Source organism: Vipera ursinii, assembly GCF_947247035.1.
Source record: "Vipera ursinii genome assembly, chromosome: 2".
NCBI classification, from domain to species: Eukaryota; Metazoa; Chordata; class Lepidosauria; order Squamata; family Viperidae; genus Vipera; species Vipera ursinii.
In genome coordinates, this window is record NC_139513.1 from 72,675,219 (window position 1) to 72,698,761 (window position 23,543).

The 23,543-nt window shown below is 39.2% G+C and overlaps 1 protein-coding gene across 4 annotated transcripts in view; it reads left to right on the forward strand.

Moving 5' to 3' along the window:
- RNF123 (ring finger protein 123) overlaps positions 1-23,543 on the forward strand; it is a 112,628-nt gene that overhangs the window by 45,640 nt on the left and 43,445 nt on the right. The window contains exons 28-36 of one of the 4 annotated variants that reach the window (XR_014491705.1): positions 292-469; positions 2,022-2,096; positions 2,638-2,725; positions 2,946-3,033; positions 3,419-3,503; positions 10,994-11,133; positions 11,549-11,627; positions 14,007-14,082; positions 18,076-18,139. Coding sequence is in view for 2 of the 4 variants with exons in the window: in XM_083356120.1 (XP_083212246.1) it covers positions 292-469; positions 2,022-2,096; positions 2,638-2,725; positions 2,946-3,033; positions 3,419-3,503; positions 10,994-11,133; positions 11,571-11,759; positions 14,007-14,082; positions 18,076-18,160 (1,004 nt within the window). In the remaining 2 variants the exon portion in view is untranslated. Of the gene's footprint in view, positions 1-291; positions 470-2,021; positions 2,097-2,637; positions 2,726-2,945; positions 3,034-3,418; positions 3,504-10,993; positions 11,134-11,548; positions 11,760-14,006; positions 14,083-18,075; positions 18,161-23,543 lie in introns of those variants that run through there. The other 3 variants (XM_083356120.1, XM_083356121.1, XR_014491706.1) reach the window with 3 other exon arrangements.

Here is a 23,543-nt window from a genome sequence, read left to right on the forward strand (position 1 = left end):
TGTGTGTGTTTTCAAGTCAATGTTGATTCCTGGTGATTGCCTGACTAGTCCCTGTGGTTTCTTGGCAAAGTATTTTGGAAGTGAGGTTTTCCCTTGCATCCATCCCAGGGCTAGGAGAGAGTGACTGGCCCAAGGGACCCAACTGGCTAAGGCAGGACCAGAACTCATGGTCTCCCAGTTTCTAGTCTAATGCCTTAACTACTACACCAAACTAGTTCTCTTCTAATATCTCACATATATGCTTTTTCTGCCACTTGAAGTACAAATTAACTCAGAATTCCCCCTCTACAGGAGAAGATGCAAGATATATACTGGTTGTTACGGGTGTGCATTCGTACAATTGAACATGGGGACAGAATTGGCTCACTCTTTGCATTCATGCCTGAGTTTTATCTGAGTGTAGCAATGAATAGCTACAGTGCTCTCAAGAACTACTTCAGTCCTGTTAACAGCATGGAAGAACTTCCAGGTAAGGATATCTTTAAGCAGGAATGGTTATATTTTGCATGTAGAATCCAGCATGGACAAGAAAAAGCATGAGAACACAGAATCTGGCATCTGGCACCAGGCACCAATTTCATTTTGCCAACAACCTTTTTTCCCTGTTAAAATAAAACACACATATGTTAAAATGCCCTTATGGAAATGGAATGAGGTTCTCCCTGAGAGTCAAATGGTCTATCCTACTGGTGTTTTGAAGGCTCTGATGATCTTGGTCTTTCCCCAAGCTTTTGGTGAGAGCGATTTCCTTCTTTTGCCCCATCTAGTTTTGCTGTTTCTGCCATCTTTATTATTTTTGGTTATCTTCTTGTTTCCTTTTTTAACAACTTATAAACCACACAGAATTTCTGATATATATATGTGTGTGTGTGTGTGTAATATTTTTGATATTATTTTCATCGATGTGCAGACAATATGGCAGAGGTTTGGGTGATAGGGCAAACATAGGTGTCCTATGTTTCATATACAGCACAAAAATTATGGAAGTAATGCCATTCCATAATTCTAGGTCTGATAATATTTTCCTTATTTATTTTCACTTTAATAAGTAAATAAAAGTTACTTCCTATCACTTCCTGAGAAGAAGGAAAGGTGATAAAAATTAGGTTTAACAGCTATGGGCTTCTTTTCCTCAGAACCTTTTCTTTGTTTTCCCATTATTGAAATGGAGAAAGACATTTTTTAAGAAAAAAAATCTTGAGGGTATTTCCTTTCTAGAACTGGAAAAAGTTTCTTTTTGTTTACTTTTTACAAATGCATTCCCTCCTTGATTTTGGATTCTGTGATGTTTTCTGTTCTTATCCTGCAGTTACTCTCTAGGAATTAATGTTAAATTTACCTCCCTTCTTATCAGATGCTACAGTATGTACAGACAGTTCTCTCCACAGAGTACTGTAGATTGGAAATTTCTCGCGCACTCCGGCCCTTGAGATGAATTAATACAAGATAATTCAGACTGATTGTTCTAGATTCTGTTTGTTGCTCCAGTTTGAATGTCTTGTATGAATTCCTCAGCCTTAATGTTCTTTGGGGAATAGTTTGGAAAGTTTGTGGTTGATTATTAATCTTAAATAAGAATATTTGTGCTTGCTTGAAAACTCTAATGTTAGGGCAGGTAGCTGGTTCTGCATGGGATTGAAATGTTAAAAAAACCAGCATTAAATAAAATACGATATTTCTTTATTGCAGTAATCCAGGAATACACATACTGTCCGTATAAATGGAAATGGTATTCCTAGAGAGAGACTCGTGTATGTCCAGGAAAATCCACACTAAATAAAATTAGCTCAGTGGAAACTTCAGTCATGTATTTGCCTTGAATGGGGAAAGACGCAGACTTGCTCTCCTTTGCTGTTGTTAATCATGAAAAGCTGGGTTTCTGGTTTGCCTCCCGGGAATTCAAAACAAAGGCATAAATAAGAAAACTAATTCTAGACATCCGTTCTGTTGTACTGGTGAAAACGCAGGTGCAGAAATTTTCTATACATTTGCAGTCCTTAGTATTTGGAACTTCTTTTCAGGCTATGAAGATACATTGACTCGCCTTGCTGCCATTTTAGCCAAGCATTTTGCTGACCCAAGGATTGTAGGCACAGGTAGGTCGCTCTTTTTTTTAAGGGACATCTTTTCTTGGTTGTAAGCTGGGGCTACTGGAGAGTGGGGAACTGTGTCTTAATTGGCTAGTGGCAGTGAGAAAAATGCTAGGGAGGATCAAAAACAAAACTGGGCTGAACCACCTGTTGTTTTTTTATCTCTTTTTGTGGCGCTCTCTTTCTGGGACGGAAGAGAGAATTTTTGCCAGAGATTCTTACTGAGGCTCTCAAAATGAGGCCGAGGGTGATCTGAAGCTCAGTAGGATGTCCATGATGGACTGTAGAAAATAAAAACAGCAAATTCGTGGTTATTGATTGTTCTCTGATTTCCAGTTGTCGTTTTGGGAATAGCAACGGGAGTGTTGCTTTTTCTTATTTATAGAATTTCAGGCTTAATGCAGAATGAAATCATTTATAACTTGTTCATCCCTTGGCTGCTTGTCTGCCTTCCATTATTTCAGTAAAAATGCATTCTCGTAACCAGAGTTACAGTTACAGTTAGGTTTTCTGTCTCATTAAAATTCTCTCTTATTTTTATATTCAGACATTAGAGACTCTCTAATGCAAGCATTAGCCAGCTACGTTTGCTATCCCCATTCACTTCGGGCTGTGGAGAGAATTCCAGAAGATCAGTAAGTGCTTGGTACTTTCTTCCCTGAATAAAAATTGTATGTCCTAAAACAGGTTGCCTCTTTTTCTTCCTTAGGTTAGGCACAAGTCTGGTAATTCCCTATGATTCTTGCATGCATGAAAATGGCCTCTTCTACTTGTTGGCATTGCATTTCTACTTCTTCCTTGCCTCGTATTTCTCTCCCCCTATTTTGGAGCTGATTGTTTGTCTTATTTTGGCAGACGAATATCCATGATGAGGAATCTGCTGGCCCCGTATGAGCAAAGACCTTGGGCACAGACTAACTGGATTCTTGTACGACTGTGGCGTGTAAGGATAGATTCTCTCTTTGTTTCCCAGCTGGTTTAGGAGGTTCAGGGAGCTTTAAAAGCAGCTGGTGCTCTCTGCATGAATTCTCTTATTACTCTTTGCACACTTATTTCTGGTGAGAGGGTCTCAGATTTTCTTGTGAAAAGTAATGGAACACAGCATCCTTTTCTCCCCCCCCCCTCATTGAGCTCTCTGACCCAGGCTGAGAATTTTAACTGGGGTTTTATTTTCAGGGATAATTTAATCTTTTAATTCTCTTTTAACTTTGTATTTTATATTGATGTGATTTTAAAATGCCCTGTAAACCGCCCTGAGTCCTTCGGGAAGGGGCGGTATATAAATCTAATAAAATCTAAAAATCTAAATCTAAATCTTTCGCTTCTAGGGCTGTGGATTTGGATACAGGTACACACGGCTTCCTCATTTGCTGAAAACCAAACCGGAAGATGCCAATCTACCAAGCTTGCAGAGTGAGTGGGGAAATTGGGAACAGGAAAGTGTTGCTTTTCCCCCCTATTCTGGCCAACTGTCGGTTCTAGTAGCAGGAGAAAACAGTTTTCTGGTATGCTATTATTACAATTATGCCACATTCTGGCACTTTAACTGATACCACAGAGGCTTCACTGCCATTGCCAAGCAGGTTTGACAACTGGAAACTCATGATGTTTAATAGTTTAAATATATTGTCTTATTCCGGCTGAAGCCCTTCTTTCCCCGTGGCATTTGTGCTGTTCCCAGATCAGCTTGGCATCATGTGATCGTAGGTGGTCATCTTTATTGAGTGGCAAAGCCTATAATTTCTGGCTTTGCTCTGGTTCAGACAGAATTGCCAAGAAACCAACTGATGTGAATCCTAGAACTTTGAGGGAGACACTTAAGCTGTGGCAGGAACATCTGCCTCATCCTGGCACCAGACTTTTCTTCACTCTTCATGGAGGTTAAGCTGTTGAGAGGCTAGGCATTTTTGCTTGTCTGTAGAAGTGAGCAGATGTATGTGTCAGTATTTCTGAACTTGAGAAATACAGAATAACAAGGAGGAAAGTGTGGCTCTGCCTGAGTGCCAGTTTCTTTACCCTTCCTTTGGTCAAATGGGGAAAACGGAATAGCTTGCTATTTTTTTTGACATGTTTAGATTAGTAACAGAGAAGGCAATTATAGTATGTTTCAAAACTGTTTATCCTTCTTTTTAACTTCCTCTTTTTTCTATTTTGCTTCTAATTTATTATACAAAGATCTCAATAATTCTCATCCCCCCCATAGTTTTCAGCATGTCACCAGATAGTCTTAAAATTCCTGTAAAAAATATAACTGGGAGAAACAGAAATAATAGTGGAATATGATCAGAGTAAATGTAGTGGGGCAAAGTGTAAAACATTTTCCAATTTTCCTAAGATTATAATTTAAACAGTAACATTAAATGAATGTAAGAGGCTAAGATTATTGGGGGGGGGATTTCTTCATTAGGGATGCTGTAGGGCAGGTAGGCTGTGTCCTGTCTTAAGGAAACAGCCTTTACAACATGTAACTCTGTCATGCACTCAGCACTAGATTAATATTATATGCAAGTTCCTTCTTTTCTTCCTTTATCACTTGGTGTCCTAAGCTACGGCTGTTCTCCCAGAATTACCACATTTAGGATGCTTTTGCAGAAGTTGTTTGGAAGTTTGAGAAAGTTTGGTTACAAGCTGTAGGGGGAGCTTTGGTTTCTCTTTTGTAGCAAACCAGGAAAGTGCTAGAGAGCAATTCTACATCTATCTAATTTTCTAATTTAATTGTTGCTGTTTTAATTTGGAAGAACTGTATTCTTATTTGCTTATTTGAATGACACTTGTGAGTTAGGTTGATATAGACATTGTGTTAACAAAGAAATAACTTCCTCCAGGTTTTAGATTGAGCTGCTAACCTTGTTGATGTTGAGAAGCCAAAATTCTAGGAATTGGGAATGTTTAGCCTTGAGAAAAGAAATATGGTGGGATAATTTGATCCTAGGCTGTAAAGCCAAAACCTGTTCTTCATGCCTACAGCATTCAGGACATGAAATAATGGATTTAATCCTTAGTGTGGGCACATTCTGGTTGAATGTTACTAAAGCAAACATACTAACAGCAATTTGACAGTGGATTAAATTACCCAGATAGGCTGTGCTTTGTTAGGTATGTTAAAACAAAGACCAGAGAGAATGACCAGAACGTTTTTTGTTTGGATTCCCACACTGTATATAATCCTTCTGGGACTTGCCATGTAAAGATTCTTTAATATTTAGCCCTTTGTGCTCAGTTCAAACAAAAGTCTGCTTTTTTCTAAACATTGTGATGAGCTACTGCTTCAATGTGGTTGCTCCTTTTCTAGTTGCTGCTGGACTCCAGGCAAAGCTCCAAGCTCCAGGCAGGACTTGCACCAGGATATGCTGCTCACTGTAGCTTGTGGTCCTGGCAGTTGAGCAATAGTCCTCTTGACCGCTTGTAAATAACTGCCAATCTCCACATGTCACCTCTGGTTCCCTGTCTGTATACCTTTGCTTATTATCTTTCCTGCTACATATCCCCCTCCTCACTTAGTTTTAGTTTTCTAAGCTAAGAACCTGGATGGGGATGAGGCTGCCTCTGGACACCAGCATGTTCTTGAAAATGCCAAAGTATGGCTCAATTATCACAAGCAACTGCAACACCAGCTTGGATGCCTGGGAATAAAGTTGTGCATGAATGTATAAACTATATGAGGGAAGTGGGGTTAAGAAAATTACTGCCTGTCTGCAGCTGCTTTTCCAAAGTGCAGATAGCAACCCAGCTTTACTCCCTCAAACCGCACTGGGAAGGGAGTGGTTTAATGGGCTAAGTCAGGGGTGTCAAACTCAATTTCATTGAGGGCCGCATCACCATTGCGGTTGCCCTCAGGGGACCGGGTGGGTATGGCCAGTGTGGGCGTGGCCTACTGGGTGGGCGTGGCTAGAGTGGGTATGGCCTACTGGGTGGGCATGGCCAGCTCTACATCGTTCGCATCAAGGGTGCCTATGGGGGCCTGGGCAGGAATGGGACAGATCTGAGGGTCTCTGGCAGAAGGAGGGTCTCTGGGCCAGGGCCAAGGCAGTTCCCTCACTGTTTCCAGGATGGCTTTGCGGGCCACATGAAACCACTTCGTGGGCTGGATCCGGCCCCCGGGCCTTGTGTTTGACATGTCTGGGCTAAGTGGCTATTTCCAACTCTGAACATACAGAATATATGTCTGCATTTGGCAAGAGGTTTTGAACTAATGAAAAGAGTAATAATTTCTGTCCTATGAGCAGAGTATCTCAGGCATAATGCTTCTTACAGTCATTCAGAGAGATCCCATAAAGCAAGATTAAAAATTATTTAGAAATTACCCTTTCTAAAAAAAATCAGTATTTTTCACCCGTATATCGTAATTTCTTTATTTCTTGGATCTAGGAGTTATTTCTTGCTAATATTCAGACTAAATTTCCCGTTTTCTTTTCAATGGTAAAAGGGCCCTCTAGCAAGATCTCTCTTCTCTTTCCTTTGCTTTCAGATAAATTGTCAGTTGTAAAAGAGGCTGGGCGTTTGGAAACTACAGTAGGAGGGTAAAGCAACGCTACTGGATGTCCTGAATGATGGCCTTAAAAGTTGTATTAATGTTTATGGTGGTGATATCATATATGCATCAAGGTGGATGAATATACATGCTTTTAACCACAAGGCAGTTTCTGAATACACAGCAAGCATACCTGGCTGTTGCCCATGTGCTATCCATTGCACATTCCTTTTGTACCCATGCCCCTTTTTTTCCTTAAAATTCTCCTCCAGCAAAGATAGAACAGGAAAGATCAGCAGATATAGTTTCTTCCCATCAAAGTCATGTCCAATTCTGACTGGGATATGCGGCTTAGTGGCCTTGGCTGAGGCTATTGTGGTGCTCCATGCCTGCCATGAGCTTGTGAAGCCTTCTGGGCAACGGGGCATTGTTTTCCTTCTCTTGTTGCTGGCAGGCTCTGACAGTTTGGTATTTGTTTCTCTGGGAGGCTCCAAAAGATCTAAGGCAGGCCATTAGATCCTCATGCTACTGATACTTCTCTCTGCTATTTTGAGGTGTACAGTATTGAATAATTCATACCAAATTAATTGAAAGGAGATAGCCTAATTTAGCCCAAAGGGAATGAGCCTTCTCCATCTCCCCAAAGTCTTTCTTATGTGCAAGGAGAAAGAGGATATAGGCAACTGCGGAAGGTCAGGTGTTCTCTGGCTCTTACTTGATGTGGAATTTCTGGATTTGAAAACCTTCAGATCTTTCTGTCTGGTAGGGTTGCTCATGTGCTTTTAAAGTACTCTCCCTTCCTCGAAGCATAATGCCGATTAACATTTTCTTGGATTTTTCAGTCTTTTGATTACAAATTTATTTGTTGAGGGGTGGTTTATGTACCTTTCCTGCTAGGGCCTTTTTTTTGATAGCTTTTACAATACATCATCTGGTCTTGTGTAAAGAAAAAAATAATCACCCAAGAGACATGCTAGTAAAATTCCGTGCTTAGGCACTTGTGTGCTTACTTGGTTCTCTCCTTCACAGTTCTTTATTAGGTAGTTCTTCTAATCTGTCTAGTTTTGGAACTGGGAATTGCTGGGAAAGTTTTAAAAACTTCCTGTCACAAGGGTGTGCTTTCAGTTGAACTGCAAGTAGGAAGCATCCAAATATGTGCAGCATTTTGCGAGTAACATTTAGTTAAGGGGGTGATTGCACCAACCTGAATCTGAACTCAGCTAGATTGTGGAGAGATCAAGACTCAAATTTAACCATGGAAACTTACTGATATTTTAAGCCACTCATTATCTCTAAAGCAACTTACTTCAAGGGTTATTTTGGGAATAAAACTGAAGACAGGAGTACTGTTTGTGTACTTTGAACCTCTGGAGGGCTGGCAATAATAATAGCAAAATGTGAATGCTGTACTTTATTTAGAAGAAATATCATTACCAAATTGCCTTGAAATTTGGGGAAACATTATCATTACCAAATTGCCTTGAAATTTGGGGAAACATTAAAGTTATACTTTAATAGAGAATGCTTGTTCAGTGCTGATTTTCTTTCCTTCTAAAACATGTAGAAGAATGTTTAGAAGATAGAAAAAAAAGCATAGAGCTGTAAGATCTTCCTTCAGCTGCCCAGCGGGGGTCTCTTTCATCAAAGTTGACCATTAGCATGTTCTAAAAGTCTATGACTTGAATCAATTTTTGCTTACCTCACTGCAAGGAGAGAAGAGTAATACAGAAGCAGTCACTTGAAATTCTTTTTCAGTTGCTTGCTACATGGATCCTAACAGCCTGCTTCAATGTGCAGTATTTATAGGCTCGATGTCAGGATCTATGAATAGACTGGTTGTTGTGGGATGGAAATTCCCCCCTAGCTTTCAGACTTCCCGCCTTTCCTTTTTTAAAAATTAAACATTTACATGTTTGTTTGTAATGACAATTATATGATTCCATAATGTGACCTCACCACAATGTGTAACTCTCTGCCATGAAGGGCTCCAAAAGAAAACTAAAGCTTCAGCCAGCTTAATGCATGACCTAGGGGAGCCATGGAGATGGAGGTGGGGGAGAAGTGAAGCCTTTCAACAGAATACTCCTATAGATAAGAAACATGGCACAAACCTATTACTTAAATGCTTTACCCATTTCCATGCAAGTTTATAGTCCCTGTGCACTCATCGTCCACAACTACTTAAAAACACAAAAAAATGAACTATTTCTAAAGTTGGGGGAGATTAAGAAGAACAAACATACTGATTGCCCAAGCTTCATTTAGATGCCACATTTTGAGAGAACGTGAATGCTTCAAGCTGGGACTTTCTCCTTTAAATCAGAGAGATTAAAAAATGTTGCTCAAGATTTGCTGCAAGGGCATTATGTAAGTTTTAACTTTCTCTGCATACCAAAAACCTGCAGTGACAGAGAGTGGCTTATCATTAGGAAGCTGAGAATGGCAGTTATGCTGGGTCAGTTGAGATACTAATTCATTTGAGAGGGGTGACAGTCTCTCCAATCAATACTACAGTGTAACTCTCCAGAGAAATATTTCTCAGGTAGCAAGTCAGAATTACAGATTTAGGGTCAGCAACAAATCCAATCACCAGGTCACACACAAACAACATTTGTACACTAGAATTTGTTTTTATATATCAAAACAATTTGCTCATATGGGAGGCAGGAAGGTAAAGAGAAAGGCATAGAAGTCAGAAAAAAGGACACCAAAAAAAGTAGCTGGTACACCGTATATACTTGAGTATAAGCCGACTCGAGTATAAGCCGAGACCCCCAATTTCACCCCCAAAAACTGGAAAAAGTTGTTGACTCGAGTATAAGCCGATCCGCCATTCTGCAAGCCTCCGCCGCCGGCGGAGGCTGGATCCGCGCTCTGCAAGCCTCTGCCGCCAGCAGAGGCTCGATCCACCATTTTGCAAGCCTGAATACACAGGAATACCCTGTGTGGCCGCGGCTCTCGGGGAAGCCCTGGCTGTCCGCTTCCTCGCTCCACGCTGCCATTCGGGGCCCGCGCGTTCCCCGGGTAAATCGCGGCGCCCAGCAGGCGAGGAAACAGGCCCGCTCCAGTCGCCCCCCCTTCTCTCAGGAGACGCGAAGCAAGTGACCGCCCGGAGCTTACCGAGGACTTGCACGCGGCCGAGGCTTCGGTGCTTCCAGGATCGCGCGCACCTCTCCCAAGCCGCCGCCGTCCGGAGACCTGCCGAAGTTTGGGGAGGTTTGGGGAGGTGCGCGCGCACCTCCCCAAACCTCCCCAAACGTCGGCAGGTCTCCGGAACTCTGCGCCCTGCCTGCCTGCTTCTTTCCGCAGCGGAAAGAAGCAGGCAGGCAGGGCGCGGAGGTCTCCTTCTTTCCGCTGCGGAAAGAAGCAGGCAGGCAGGGCACGGAGGTCTGCTTCTTTCCGCTGCGGAAAGAAGCAGACCTCCGCGCCCTGCCTGCCTGCTTCTTTCCGCAGCGGAAAGAAGCAGACCTCCGCGCCCTGCCTGCCTGCTTCTTTCCGCAGCGGAAAGAAGCAGACCTCCGCGCCCTGCCTGCCTGCTTCTTTCCGCAGCTGAAAGAAGCAGACCTCCGCGCCCTGCCTGCCTGCTTCTTTCCGCAGCGGAAAGAAGCAGACCTCCGCGCCCTGCCTGCCTGCTTCTTTCCGCAGCGGAAAGAAGCAGACCTCCGCGCCCTGCCTGCCTGCTTCTTTCCGCTGCGGAAAGAAGCAGACCTCCGCGCCCTGCCTGCCTGCTTCTTTCCGCTGCGGAAAGAAGCAGACCTCCGCGCCCTGCCTGCCTGCTTCTTTCCGCTGCGGAAAGAAGCAGACCTCCGCGCCCTGCCTGCCTGCTTCTTTCCGCAGCGGAAAGAAGCAGGCAGGCAGGGCACGGAGGTCCGGAGACCTGCCGACGTTTGGGGAGGTTTGGGGAGGTGCACGCGCACCTCCCCAAACCTCCCCAAACTTCGGCAGGTCTGCGGACGGCGGTGGCTTGGGAGAGGTGCGCGCGATCCCGGAAGCACCAAAGCCTCGGCCGCACACAAGTCCTCGGTAAGTTTTTTTTGTTGACTGGAGTATAAGCCGAAGTGGAATTTTTCAGCCCAAAAAGTGGGCTGAAAAATTCGGCTTATACTCAAGTATATATGGTAATTTGCTATTCTTGCTGTTGTTTAGCTCTTTTTTCTTTCTTTTCTTCTGTTTTTTTCCATTGTCCATTGGAAAACTATTAAAGGTTTTAACTATTAAAACTATAAAAAAGGTTTAATAGTAATATTTACTATTAAATAAATAGAGAAAAATGAAGAAAATAAGAAACAAAATGAAACTGCTTATAGTGCAAGATATACACCTGTGAATGCCAGATATGTTCTAGCTCTTCCTCACTTTCATGAGATTGCAGGCTAATGATTTCCAGCACTTTCTCACAGTGAGGCCTTTTTTTTCATCTGTTTTCTTCCAGAGCCATGCCCGTCAACCTTGCTGCAACGACACATGGCAGATTTGTTGCGCAGTGACCAAGAAATGGCACCTAGTTTCCTCAATAGTGTCCTTAACCAATTAAACTGGGCCTTCTCAGAGTTTATTGGCATGATTCAAGAGGTGAGTCTATGGTTCAGTATAAATCTAACTCCAAACAAGTAATAAGAAACTGGATAATGAATGCATTTTTCTTATTGTATGTCCTTTGTTAGTAGGGGATAGCAAAATCAGCACAGGTCCTTAGGAATGTAGGGATTTAGCCAACTTGCATATTAGTTGTGCAGAGAATAGATAGTTTGGGTTAGTATGAGAAAGACCCATGGGATATGCCATGTAGGAGCTGTGAAGAGGTGTGAAAGGAAACAACAAACATCAGCCTTATTCTACATGTCCAGATTTTGTTTAATTTAAACCTGAAGTAACCAATATGTACCAGATGTTAATTTTGCTGATAACTAGCTAAATCGAAATAGTTCAACCTTTCTGGATGTGGTTATTTTTTCTGTGTTTCCCATTTCTTCCATCCCCTATTAAGTTGCGCCCTCTTGTCTGGATAGATCCAACAAGCTGCAGAACGCCTAGAAAGAAACTTCGTAGATAGTCGCCAATTGAAGGTGTGTGCAACTTGCTTTGATTTGTCAGTGAGCCTTCTCAGGGTCTTGGAAATGACTGTCACTCTAGCTCCAGAGATCTTTTTGGATTGGAATCGCCCTTCTTCAGAATTATTACTCAGGAGACTTGCACAGGTATTTTTTTATGTGGAATATCATATGCTTCTGTACACATATGCTTAATTCAGAAACATATAGTACTAGTAGGTAATGGCCTATTTATGTCACCTTCACAATTTTGTTTCTGAATTACCTTCTAAAAAGTTATCTAGTCGATTATTAACAGATTGAAGGATGATATATGCAGAACTACAGGATTTTTTTTTCTCTTCCCCTATTAAAATTAGTTTCGGCAGCCATTATTTATAATGTTTTGCTGCACGATAAACTCTTGATTTTATGGTTCTTATTTGATTCTATTTAGTGGTCTGTGAGCCTGGTTGTTTTCTTGCAGACACTTCATTACCCAAACTAGGTAATGTCATCAATGTAGCTAGGACTGGCACTGATCATATTATCTAGTTTGGCTAATAATATGCCTGCAAGAAAACAACTCTCAGAGAGGACTAAGGAGTCCACATTTCAATCCTGAGCTATACATATTCTCCTTTATCTGACAAAAGATATACACACATTTCACAAAATGCATGCATAAACTACATTGTACTATATCGTTAAATCTCTGATAAGTCATTCCAATCTCCTTCTCCCTGCTTTCTTCTTTCAGATGCCATAATGTTTTCTTATATTTACTTATATCTATATCAAAATATATCAGTAAATCATCCTTCTTGCCAAATATAAAAATATATTTAAATGTTGCTAGATCATACATACAACATGAATATATAGTGTAGATGACAGCTGATATTTACAGGAAGGAAAAGGAATACACATAAGCTAGGATACATTTGTTCAACCTCATTTTTCAAATATCTCTGGAAAATTACTTTGTCATACACATAATGATAAACATTGCTTTGCCACAAATATTTGGGCTTGACTGTTCATGCAGAATATTCAAACTATATTGATATGTTTTCTTGGAGTTTAAATGCAGTAAAATCAGCCCAAACAACTTATTTTTTACATTCTAAAACTAGCTAATAAAAAAGGGAAAAATAAACCTCTTGGAAGCAATAAATTATTTTGAATTGGATTTTCAAAGAGTATGGTCTTTGAGACTCAAGGCAATGTGTCTTTCACACTTGATCTTGTTGGATTCTATTACTTGCTATCCCCAAGGTCCATTATCCAAAAGAATGAAAAGCGAAAAGATTTCTTTCAGTGGAAATTATCTAGAGCAGGCATGTCAAACTCGCGACGTCATGTGACGCTTCGTGATGTATCAGGACTTTTTCCCCATTGCCGGCAATGGGGTGGGCGCGGTTTCTGCATGACACATCTGGCCAGCAGTTTGATATGCCTGATCTAGATCCACCCTAGATTGTGTAATGTGATCTTAGTTTCAGTTTGTCACAGCTGGAGACTGATCTGCTGTCACTGTTTCATTAAGAGTTCTGCACATATTTTCTGGGCTGTTACGATGGTTGGTATCTGCTAATATTGTGTTAATATTCATCTAAGGACCTTCAGGCATCTGGCCAGTAAATGCTCAGCTCCATTCAGTTGCCCCGACTTCACCCCAATAAAAGTGATTACAGGGTTGTAAAAAGAAAAAAAAATGATTTAAGGACCTAAAGGACAGTACAGGATATGTACTGTGATGCATTCAGCGTTTCCATCCAAGGCTGAGTTTTTAATATTTTTTTGAAGATTGAAAATGCCAGAGAATAAGAATAAGCAACCACCCTTAAAATTCTTCCTCATGCCATTGGCCAAATTCAATGTTTCCACTATATGCACAGTTTGAGATTGTCTGAGCTTTGCTGTTAAGAGGATGAAGCAAGTGTGCAGTCAGAAAGTATTCAAGTTTAATGAAGAGAAGGATGAGGGGGGACATGACAGCAGTGTTCCAATATCTCAGGGGTTGCCACAAAGAAGAGGGAGTCAAGCTATTCTCCAAAGCACCTGAAAGCAGGACAAGAAGCAACGGATGGAAACTAACCAAAGAGAGAAGCAACCTAGAACTAAGGAGAAACTTCCTGACAGTTAGAACAATTAACCAGTGGAACAACGTGCCTCCAGAGGTGGTGAATGCTCCAACACTGGAGGTTTTTAAGAAGAGACTGGACAACCATTTGCCTGAAATGGTATAAGGTTTCCTGCCTGAGCAGGGGGTTGGACTAGATGACCTCCAAGGTCCCTTCCAACTTCTTATTATTATTATTATTATTATTATTATTATTATTATTATTATTATTATTATTATTATTATTATTAGTCTGTTTCAGTATTCACTCTTCTTTCCCTTTCCTACAGCTGTTAAATCAGGTGCTAAATCGTGTAACAGCTGAGCGGAACTTGTTTGACAGAGTGGTGAATCTTCGGCTGCCAGGTAAGCTGCCTTTTCTTGCTTTCTGCAGTCGTCTCCCAAAGAAAAATCATATCTCTGTGATAAAATACATATTTTGGATATCCCAGGATTAAAATGTTTAGGAAGCAGATGATAAAAAGTTCTCTAATCCTAGAGAGTCGTGTCAAACTCTTCTACTCAGGCTACATAATGTTGGGCTAAATAAGCAAATGATGTAACCTGGCATAAAGTATTTTTAATATTCTTATTTATTGAAGATATTCCCCTTGGCTCTCCTGCTATTGTTGAAATGTGTCTAAGTGTCTTAGCTTTTTTGGGGTCTTCACAAGAGCTTTTCCTATTTCTAGTCCCTTTGGGAAAAAAATAGAATATACATGAGGAGTAATTCTAGGTCAACTTTTTACCTCAGATTGTAGTCTTAGTGTAGTTTATATTATACCTGCTGTCTTTCTCATGGGTCATTAATATAAAGACCCAAGAGGTGCATCTGAAAATGAAAGAGAACATCTAGTTCTTATGATAACTTTATACTGAGTCTCCCTTGGTTGCTCAGAATTACAGCTATAGGATGTGAGATCTTTTGGCTGTAAACTTTGAAGAGCCATTAAATGATGGCCATGTGCCTGGCCTATTCAAGGCCAAGAGATCTGTTCTCATAGCGAGAATTTTAAAATATGAGGTAATCCATAGAGAAGAAAGATATCTTGGGTATGCCCCAAAAGCTAATAGAAATACTATTGAATATGCATAAGTGCATTTGAATGCAAAACTGTTTTGATGTATTTATAAACAAAAAGTGATGTACAGTAAGAAAAGTGAAAGAAGAACATTATTAGACATTACAATTAAAAATAAAAGTTGATAAAAATTAATAAAAAATTAGGAAGTACAGAAAAGAAAAAAAAGGAAAAATAACAATATAGTATAGAATAGATAGGTAGATAGATAGATAGATAGATAGATAGATAGATAGATAGATAGATAGATAGATAGATAGATGTAGCTTGCCCCTTCATCACAAGTATAAAAAATGTTAGTAACATATCACCAACAACTGATCCCTTCTTCCCACATCTGATTTCTTATCTATAAATAGGCTTGTCATTCAGGCCAGATCGGCAAAAGTCCATTAAGAGTTACTAGAGAACAATATATCTTTTTAAATCTCAATCAGATAAACTAATTTTACATCCCTTCTCTTAACTTTTAACAATCTTGGTTTTTAATATCTTCAAATAATGTCCTAGAAATTAATATTTTTTTCCTTTTCTTTGTCTCCCCAATAGAACCTTCAAAACTGTAACAAGCCTCTTTTGTAAATCCAATATAGAAAAGTTATCCAAGTCACTCTTCTGAATTGTATTTGTTGTTGTTGTTGTTAGCTGCGAAGTCGTGTCCGACCCATCGTGACCCTATGGACAACATTCCTCCAGGCCTTCCTGTCCTCTACCATCTTCTGGAGTCCATTTAAGCTCATGCCTACTGCTTCAGTGACTCCATCCAGCCACCTCATTCTCTGTCGTCCCCTTCTTCTATTGCCCTCAATCTTTCCCAGCATTAGGCTCTTCTCCAGTGAGTCCTTCCTTCTCATTAGGTGGCCAAAGTATTTGAGTTTCAGCTTCAGGATCTGGCCTTCTAAAGAGCAGTCGGGGTTGATCTCCTCTAGGACTGACCGGTTTGATCGCCTTGCAGTCCAAGGGATTCGCAGGAGTCTTCTCCAGCAACACAGTTCAAAGACCTCAATTCTTTGGCGCTCAGCCTTTTTTATGGTCCAACTTTCACAGCCATACATTGCAACTGGGAAGACCATAGCCTTGACTATACGCACTTTTGTTGACAGGGTGATATTTCTGCGTTTTAGTGTGCTGTCTAGATTTGCCATGGCTTTCCTCCTGAGGAGCAAGCGTCTTTTAATTTCTTGGCTACAGACCCCATCTGCAGTGAACTTGGAGCCCAGGAAAATAAAATCTGTCACTACCTCCATTTCTTCCCCATCTATTTGCCAGGAATTGAGAGGGCCGGATGCCATGATCTTGGTTTTTTTAATGTTAAGTTTCAACCCAAGTTTTGCACTCTCCTTCTTCACCCGCAACAAAAGGCTCTTTAGTTCTTCTTCACTTTCTGCCATTAGAGTGGTATCATCTGCATATCTTAGGTTGTTGATATTTCTTCCAGCAATCTTAATTCCAATTTTTGATTCATCTAGCCCTGCCTTTCTCATGATGTGCTCTGCATATAAGTTAAATAGGCAGGGCGACAGTATACAGCCTTGCCGGACTCCTTTCCCAATTTTGAACCAATCAGTGGTTCCATGTCCAGGTCTCACTGTTGCTTCTTGGCCCACATATAGGTTTCTCAAGAGATAAATAAGATGGTCTGGTACTCCCATCTCTTTAAGAACTTGCCACAGTTTGTTATGATCCACACAATCAAAAGCTTTAGCATAGTCAATGAAGCAGAAGTAGATGTTTTTCTGGAACTCTCTAGCTTTCTCCATGATCCAGCGTATGTTGGCAATTTGATCTCTAGTTCCTCTGCCTCTTCGAAATCCTGCCTGTACTTTGGTAGTTCTCGATCCACATACTGCTGGAGTCTAGCTTGTAGGATTTTAAGCATAACTTTACTAGCATGAGAAATGAGTGCAATGGTGCGATAGTTTGAACATTCTTTGGCACTGCCTTTCTTTGGAATTGGAATGTAAACTGATCTTTTCCAATCCTGTGGCCACTGTTGAGTTTTCCAAATTTGCTGGCAAATTGAGTGTAGCACTTTTACTGCATCGTTTTTTAAGATTTTGAATAGCTCAGCTGGAATACTGTCACCTCCACTAGCTTTGTTGTTGCTCAGCTTTTCTAAGGCCCACTTCACTTCACATTCTAGGATGTCTGGCTCGAGGTCAGTGACCACCTCATTGTGATTATCAGGGACGTTAAGCTCGTTCTTGTATTGTTCTTCTGTGTAATTTTGCCACCGCTTCTTAATCTCTTCTGCCTCTGTTAGGTCCCTGCCATTTTGGTCTTTTATCATGCCCATTTTTGCATGAAACGTTCCCTTCATCTCTCCAATTTTCTTGAAAAGATCTCTGGTCCTCCCTATTCTATTGTTTTCTTCTATTTCTTTGCACTGTTCATTTAAGAAGGCATTCTTATCTCTTCTAGCTATTCTCTGGAATTCTACATTCAGTTGGGTGTATCTTTCTTTTTCTCCCTTGCCTTTCGCTTACCTCCTTTCCTCGGCTTGTATTTGTATGTTCCTTTTAAAATATCAGCCACTTGCAGTTGTATATCCAGTATATCATCTTTCTCTAGATCATTCTTGTAGCCTGTAATTTTTAAATATGCTCTGCCCTGAGAAATGCCACCTCAAGACCCACATCCAATGACATTGGTACCATTGTGCAAAGCCCCAATAGCCCTTGCTTCCCTGTGTCACAGGATCTGCCATGCCCCATCTACTTTGCCATTGTTCTTTAGCTGCTGACAGGTACGCCCAGACTATGTGAGGTGGCTGCTGACCACACCAGGCCTTCTTACTGAGGCCACCTTGCAACATTCTTCAAGCCAGGTCTTCTTCTCACCTCAGGCTTCCAAAAGCTTCCAAGTATCCACACAATTTTGCAGTTTTTTCAGGTTTTTTTTCCAGGTACCTTTGTAACTCTAGGTATCAAGTAGTGGCACTAGTAAAAACAAAGTACTCTCTCTAGTGCTTGTTGCATGCCGGTTAAAATTTGTGAGGAAAGGTTTGTTTTATCCTTTTTATATGTATGTGTCCAAAATGGCTCAAAACAGAGAGGAAAAGGAGTTTTGCTAAAGACTTGATAATTGGATAATTTAAAACAAATTGCTAATCGAATTAACCAGTAATTACATTCTAGACTCTTAGGGAATGATCTTACTTGGTGATGATCTATACTGGTTGGTCCTCATCTGTGCCTCCATCAGGAGTCACAGTCAGACTCTTGGAAAGTCTGCATTAGTATTAATATTTATTTTGAACCTCTGCTTTCCTCTGTAGGACTGGAAAGTGTAGACCACTATCCAATCCTTGTTGCTGTGACAGGAATTTTAGTCAGGCTGCTTGTTGATACTGATTTCCAAGGGTAAGTGCTTTTTTATTCCACTCTATGGACTGATACATTCATTGCTTGCTTTCCAGTCTGTTTACTTACGACTGTTTTATTTAACTGAAATCAATTGCTCTTTAACACTGTGTGTGGATCCTGATGTAGTATTTAGTTTATCCCGAACTTCATATGCAGTTTATTGTAAGGTAGAACAGTTTTCATTATCTTTTATATTTACTGTAACTAAAGTATACATAAAGATACTTAGAACAGGCGACTGGGTTAGATTATTTTGACATCCACTTCCATTTTTATGAAATGTAGGGAAAAAGGCTTCCTTTTTTCACATCTTTACCTTCTTCTGTTGTTTTTCTAAAGAGAATGACATTTAGGAAAGGTCTTGCCTAAAGATAAAGAAGGCCAGTGTTTCACCCTTTCTGAAGCGGTGGCAGTGACATTTCTCAAATACCTGTTAAATGTTTCTCCCTTTACTTTCCTAACTTGGGCATTTTTGTGTTTGTAGCGGCAGATACATTAGTTTAGGGAGCTCCAGCCTTTATTTCCTGGAAGGCACCATTAGTAGCTTAACAGTCAGAGGGAAAAAAAATTAGGAAGGACCCACCCTTCCTATTTAAACAGCAGTTAAACGTGGTCGTGGGAGAGCAGAGTCATATTTCCTATCTGGTTTAACTGGGAAAGCTGACAAAATCTATAAGGATTTCCAGGATTAATTTTAGCATAGTAAGAAATAAGATGGGTGCAAATAATTCTTATTCTGATCTTGACTTGTATGATTATCTCAGTGAATCCGTATATTTGATCAGTGAAATTTTATTAAAACAACAAAAATAAATATGAATTGTTTTTATACAGCTGTTAAATACAAAACTGATCATGTTTGCTAATAGTTAATTAAGAAATTGACTTACTTCAGTGGTGGGATTCAGCCAGTTTGCACCACTTCGGCGGAACTGGTAGCTAATTTTTTTGTTGCCCAGGCCCAGAATGGACTTCTGGAAGCAGCATCCACACAGAGGACCAGTTGTTCACATATTTGAATCCCACCACTGATTTAATTATGGGGTTAACATACAGTTTTTAAACTGTATAAGAATCCTATAAGTGTTATCTATGTAATAATTAGTTCATTTTTTACTTCTATCCTTTAACTCTAGCCAGCATGGAGCTGTGATTATTTTTTAAAAATATATTTTAAAATGATACAAAGTGATGTAGGGGGAACTTTTAAAGAACTTAAACAGATATGAAATACACTCCTGGTAAACACTTACAAGATCAGGTCTTCAAAGTTGATACTTGCCATATTTGGGGGTCAAGTTCCTTTTTAGAATGCCTGAAGTGCAATCCATCAGAAAATTTAATTTCATGTTTGCCTATTTCGTGTAGCTCTGCAGATATCTGCCAACAGCTGAGCCCAATCTGGCTAGGCACTCAGTTCTGACACGAAATTATTTCTGACCCTCTGTTTCCTCACCAGTGCCTTCCAGATAGGCAGGCACAAATCAACCTATTTATAACCCTCTCCTGTGGTCAAAGCAGTGAATACCTGTAAGGCTAATTGTGCCAAGCACCTTTGTTATACTTCCTAAATAAAAATGAGATTTTCATTTCAAGCAACTATTAACTATGTTTGGGGGGCTAGCAAGGTAATCTAAATAGTTAACAAGCATTTAAAAACATATCTCCCTTGCTTCTCAGCTAACAAAGTGAGAAAGAGCTTGTGGCCTAGAGGTTAAAACAACTGCCTAATGTGCAATCAGCCCAGGTTCGAATCTCAGAAGGGCATGGCTGACTGATGAAAACAAATAAGTTTGAAATGCATATCAGTCTCCCTTTAATTCTTTGTTAGCAATCTAAAAATTTACACAAATATGAGCTGTCACTGTTGTGACTACTGCCTGTGGATGGCCTTCGGTTAGGCCGAAACAGGAAATAAGATTTGTCCCATGTTTGGGGCCTAGCAAGGTAATCTAAATAGTTAACAAGCATTTAATATATATATATATATATATTAAGTATTTGTCAAGGCTTTTTTTTAATACACCTTGTTAATTAACTCTTTCTTTCCTGTTTTTGCCTAACCCAAGGCTATCCACAGGACATAGTCAACTTATGACAGCTCATTATTTGTGTAAATTATTCAAATTGCTAATAAAGAATTAGGGAGGCTGAGATGGCCATTTCGAGGGTATGATTGACTGATGAGAACAAAATAAGTTCGAAATGGCCATCTCAGCCTCCCTAATTCTTTATTAGCAATTTGAATAATTTACATATACCGGTATATATATATATATTACTATGCTCTCTCTCTCTCTACACACACACACACAACATAAGTGAAGGTAGAAAACAAGCCTGATGTTTGGCTCCAATAGTAATTGTTTTCTTCCAGTGCTGGATATTTTGCTGATGAACTTTGGATGAAAGAGATTTAATTAGTAATGACATATTGTGTTACTCAGCAAAACCAGAAGAAACTATTATGAGTCTTTTATTTCTTAATTCCACTAAGAAATCAATTAAAACTGTTCTAAATAGTAGTTAAGCCATTGTATACATTCTCACTTTAATATGTTTAAGGAATATATACTACAAACTGAAAATATGTTGAAGGCAGTTAAGTGAAGAAAGTATGACTGTCATTTATCTGTCATATTTGTATATTACACACTCCTGGCAAAGTATGCAACTTAGTGCAATTACAGAGGTGCAGGAGCCATGTGATAGAACCCAAGATGGACATTGGGTAGCTTCAATTTCAGTTTATGCACGTGACATTGAGAAAACAGTTGTCACAGGACAGATTGCAGAAAAGATTAGGTTTTCTCAATTTAATTATGAACTTCCAGTAATGGATAAAATTGTAAATTATACAAAAAACAGTGCTTCATTACAATGGATCAGAGGAAATAAAATGTTTTTTGCTTTGGGAGAACAATATTTTGTAGAGTACTTGAAGCATTCTTAGTACTTTTTACTTATTTGTGGTTGGACTCAGAGTTAATATTATATGTGGTATATTATAGAAGAAATTGGATGAAACTTGAATCTTAGTTTTCAATTGCAAAATGACTTTTCAGTCTGCAAAACTTTTTTTCCTTTGCTTCAAAATGTGTTTTGGAGATTGCTTGAATTATTATATTATTCCTCCATTAGACTATTTATATCATACAATTTGGTTCAGATCACATCCATTTGTGAACACATCTGACAGGATCTTGAAATGGATATTTTCAATAGTTTTCTAGGCTTTGGAAATCCCAATCTACTCCTTTCTTCCTGGGTTACAGAGGAGCTGTATTTCACTTAGTCCAGGTGGAAGGCATGCTGTGAATGCTGGGATGCAGTGCCGGATACCTGATTTTGTATGTTTTTCCTTGGTTCCTTATAATGACGTTGGAAATTTAAATTACTTTTTATAGGAGATACTGCTTTTATTCAAGGGATTTTTAAAATGATGTCTTGATTGCTACCTACTCAGAGCATTCAGAAATTAGCATCATACAAATATAATAAGTAAATAAGTAATTTCAGTCAAAGCTTAGACTTTGTGTTAAATATTAATTGAAGATTCATAAGTTAATTTCCAATCTTCTGGTCCCGAGGAGAAAAGAAAAATATTGTGACTGAATGATTTGTTATCAGGGTGGTATTGTCAAGAGAGAACTGGTTTCTGGGCTACAGGTATTGGATGGATTATGCCACAGTAGGGTTCAGCAAAAAAATATGTTCAATCACATCAGCTTGATCAGGAGTTATTGACTGACTGACTGACTCGTTTGATTTGTCCCAACTGCAGTGACAGGCAGAACAAAACAAATTGTGGACAGTCTTAAGAACATGAACATGCTAGTTTCTAATTAATCCATAATACCTCACAACAGGTAGAAACAATTAAAAGCTAGTTAAAAACCAATATGCAAGTATGTAAAACTTTCCATAATCTATTTAAAAGACATGAAATTGTACATCAGCTCAATACAGCCATTATAAGAGCTGTCCAGTTAACTTTTTAAAAATAACTTTTTAAATAAGTTGTGGGAATAACATATTTCAGCAAAACATAAGATCACATGACATTTTAATTTGTGAGTCAAGTATGGGCTAAATGCTTAAAAATGAATACATTGCTAGATCAAAAATCATATTCAAAAAGTATTTATCAATGATTCTGTATCACACTAAGTCTGAGCTAAGTCTCAAATTTCCTCCCCCAAAAAAATATCTCTAGCACTCTGCTTTTCAATATTTTTACTAATGACTTGGTTGAATAGATGGAAGAAATAAGATGGTTTGGCTAATAGAGTCACTTCAAACTGCGAGATGGGCAGCAGATATATTTGATAATAATAACTTTGCTAAAAGACAGAAATTAAAAAATAAATATTGCTTGTTATATTAGAAAATGGACAGAAAAAAGCAACATGAAATTTATTAGTGATAGATGCAATATTCTTCATTTAGGAAACAAAACTCAAATACCAAGATATAGGATGAGGGCTGCCTGACTTGGTAATAATCTTTATAAAAATAATAATATTAGAATAATAATTGAATGCAAAATTCATATTGAGTCCCACTTCATGCCATTCATGCTTTTTCTAGATTTTGTTATTCTCACAGATTGTAAATTGAAATATGATAGGGCTGCAAAAAAGGCAAGTTCAGTTGTGAACAGAAATGGTTTCCAAATCAGAAAAATAATTGTTTCATTTCATTCTGCTTTAGTTTGACCCAACCTTGAATACTGTATCCTATTTGGACACCGTTGTTGTAAGAAGAATTCAGATTTTATAAATCTCTTTTCATACAACTATTTCTAGTCCGCTGTCACCCTCATTGTTCTCAGAGCCTTTTTATTTTTTTCTGAATTTTTCTTATAGCAACAGTGCCCAGAACAAGACACAATATTCAAGGTTGGGTCTTAAATAAAAGAACTGGGGAGAGACTGTCAGGAACTGATAAGTTGTTTGGATATTCCTTAAGAAACAGTAGGAAATATATTATTGGTATACAAAAATCCTGCTAATATTGCCAATTCTACTGTATCAAACCTTTTCCTGACTTCCTGATTTGGAAGTCTTCTGTTTATTTTAGTAACATAACTTAGTTAAATGTGGGGAGATTTGGTTCAACAAATGGGTTTAACATTTAAGTAATGTTTATTGTTCAATTTAAAGCTGAAGTTAGCATTTCTCTGTATTGAAGTACCGGTATGTTACAAGCTTCATATGTTTTACCTTATAGGGATTCCTCAAACTTGACTGTTCAGCATTTGTTAAGATCACATTTGAACACTGAGTTACAGAGAGTCCTTGCTTAATGACCATTTGTTCAGCAACCATTTCAATTTACAGTGGTGCTGAATGAATGGTAGTTATGATTGGTCCTCAAA